This window comes from Rattus norvegicus, chromosome 5 (assembly GCF_036323735.1).
Source record: "Rattus norvegicus strain BN/NHsdMcwi chromosome 5, GRCr8, whole genome shotgun sequence".
NCBI lineage: Eukaryota > Metazoa > Chordata > Mammalia > Rodentia > Muridae > Rattus > Rattus norvegicus.
In genome coordinates, this window is record NC_086023.1 from 108,241,416 (window position 1) to 108,244,237 (window position 2,822).

Here is a 2,822-nt window from a genome sequence, read left to right on the forward strand (position 1 = left end):
GATGGAAAAATATTGGTGCTAGAGGAAAGAGATTCAGGTATCCTCAGGCTGGGGCACCTGAAAGCGGCTACCATGCTCCATGAGATGGTGCTGTACCATGCACAACTAGTGATTCAAAGGAGATGGAGCAAAAGTAGAAGCATGAGGAGGAAGCAGAGGAGGAAGAAAGAGGAGGAGGAAGAAGAGTAACAAACAGAGAAGTAGAAAGTGGGAAGAGGAAAGGTCCCGGAAATAGAGAAGGAATAGTGTTTCCAAGGGTTGATTTTAGAGTCATTTCACTCCCCTGGTTGGATTTATTCCTAGGACTGGATTATGAGGCTATGAGGAGTGGGTTTATTACAGGTTCTTGTTTTCCCTTTCTGTGCCCTATAGGCAGACTAGTCATTGTTTATCTGTTTTGCATTGCTCTACATGACCTCACTAATATTTAGAACCTCAAACAACTAAACTCATTATCGATAAAAGAAGATAAGTATATGAGATCAAGGAAATCAGGTGCTAAATTAACCCAGGACATATTTGGTCAAAGTGGACTAAGGATTGTGAGGAGCAAGACTCTCTGGTTTTCTTCTGCACAGCATGCTGTTTATCCATCCAGAAAAATACTATATGCCAGAGAGAAGTAGTTGAAAATATCTAGGGCTTGTCTAAATATTCTGCAGTGTATATGTCTTTCCGCTCTGATATTTCAAAAGTGTTTATTTGAACAATATTTACAGTGTAGACTCTACACTGTAGAAGAAGCCCTTGGTCCTACCAAGGCTGGACCCCCAGTGAACAGGATTCTTGGGGGGAAGGGCGGTAATGTGGAGGATTTGGAGGAGAACTCCCATATAGAATGGGAAGAGGAGGGGTTAGGGGGATGTTGGCAAGGAAACTGGGAAAGGGAAAAACATTTGAAATGTAAATAAGAAATACCCAATTTAATAAAGATGGAAAAAATAAAAATAAAAAAGGTGGAAAAAAATAATAAAAAATGTAAAAAAATAGTTGATAATGTTAAAGAGATATCAAATTAATTAATCCAAAGTGTCTTACAAAGCAAATTTATTTGTATACAAAATAATTTAATTACAAATGATCATGTGCCATATTAAAATATAAGAATGCAAGATTTAGTATAAATATCTTAAATTATCTTAATAATACTCTAATAAATAAATAACCAATTGGATGCAGATACAAAAACGGTTTTACATATTGAAAATAATTGCTCAATATCGCCGAACCGTCTAGGCAGGTTGCTTGTATTCACACTGAAAGTAATGAGAGCTTTTTAAGGAGAGACTATAATGTGAGATGCAGTGTTGTAGTCCAGGAGAGTCCTCTCCAAATGTCTCAGAACTCATTCCTTCTCTTCACTCAGTATTGCCAGGAACATGTCTGAATAAGACAGGGCTCTCCAGACTTCTGCTCTGGCAATTTCCCAGGCACAGGGGCTGTGTTTCTTCTGTTTCAGGTACATGGTGATCCTGCCAAAGTATTCCCTCACAGCCAGCCAGGAGGGTTCCTGGGTCAAGGGAACTTCCTGCTCTCCAACCTGCTGATTCTGACAGTCTTTGAGGTCTCTGAGATGGTCATAGAGGTAATTGCAGAATGAGTCTAGGAGGGTTTCATCCCAAGTAGCACGTGACTCCTTTGATTCCAAGAGGGTCAGGACCTGGTTAGTCAGAGTTTCCAGGATAGAGATGGCTTGAGACTTCTGGATCTGCTGGGCATCCACCTTCTCCAAAGGTAATTCGAAGTATTTTCTGTCCTTCAGGCAGGAGACAGGGGACTGTCGACTCATTTGTTTCAGGACTGTGAGGTTATGAGTGTGAGGCAGGTTACATCCTAGACAGCAGGTTGACCAGTGGCTCATAACTACCAGAATCGTGAGGAATGCACAAACCATAGCCATCGTGGATCGTGCAGATTCTGATGACTCTCTGAACAGCGTGTTTGAGTCTTCCCCTGTAGGTTCTCTGATAACCCTGCTGTGTGCATCTACCTTAAATAGTGGCAAACACAACTTTCCCCTTTCTGAATGCCCTCCCCTAGCTTCCCAATTCTCTTTTCACTTTCTTTACCTCACTCTCTGCTTGTGTCTCAAGCATTTGTGTTCCTCCACTGCTTTCTCTTTCAATGCCACCCTCAGAAAGCTACTCTACATGGTTTCTCTTAAATTACATGTAAATTATCATTAACAACTATTTCAGATATGTAGTCTTTATGAGAAATTTACACATCTATTGCAAACACAGAACTTTCTCTGTGATTGTATTTAAAAATTATTGTAATTCATTTACGATTATTTCTTAATATTCTTTATGCCATTGACATAAATATTTGCATCAAAATGTAAAGTATGGTGAAAATTCTTTCTAAATTAGAAATATTATTGTGGCCTGTGGCTGCATTGTACAGGCAAAAGGTTATCAGGGTTCAAGGCCAGCCTAGTCTACAGAGCAAGTTTCAGGAGTGTCAAGACTACACAGGGAAACCCTGTCTCTACAGAAATCACACTGATATAATGGTATACTTCAAATTTTCCATTGTTTAAAGGCTAAAAATAAAGTTATTTTCTTCATATTAATTTTCATGAAGGTAAATATAGCCACCACTGTATATTAGCTCTTTAGCCAATGATTTTCATGGCATCCTGAGGGTTGTACTTGGAAAAAGTCTTATGAAAAAGTTTTATAAGCGGGGTTGGATTTCTGTAACATAGGGTTGCAGTAGACAGCCAAGACCTATAAGGTGGCCTGTGACCTCCACATTCATAGCAAATGGGTAAACATTCTCCATGTGTGCTACTTTGTCTCAGTGTGTCTCATTCTCTT

General features: G+C 39.4%; 1 protein-coding gene across 1 annotated transcript; it reads right to left on the reverse strand.

Moving 5' to 3' along the window:
* Positions 1-1,179: 1,179 nt before the first annotated feature.
* LOC134487074 (interferon alpha-1-like) lies at positions 1,180-1,916 on the reverse strand. The gene has a single exon (XM_063288675.1). The coding sequence runs from the start codon at positions 1,898-1,900 to the stop codon at positions 1,346-1,348; it is 555 nt and encodes a 184-aa protein (XP_063144745.1). The 5' UTR covers positions 1,901-1,916; the 3' UTR covers positions 1,180-1,345.
* Between the last annotated feature and the right edge of the window lie 906 nt (positions 1,917-2,822).

Excerpts from the sequence above, each read along its gene's own strand:
- LOC134487074 (XM_063288675.1), bottom strand. The coding sequence starts at position 1,900 with ATGGCTATGGTTTGTGCATTCCTCACGATTCTGGTAGTTATGAGCCAC.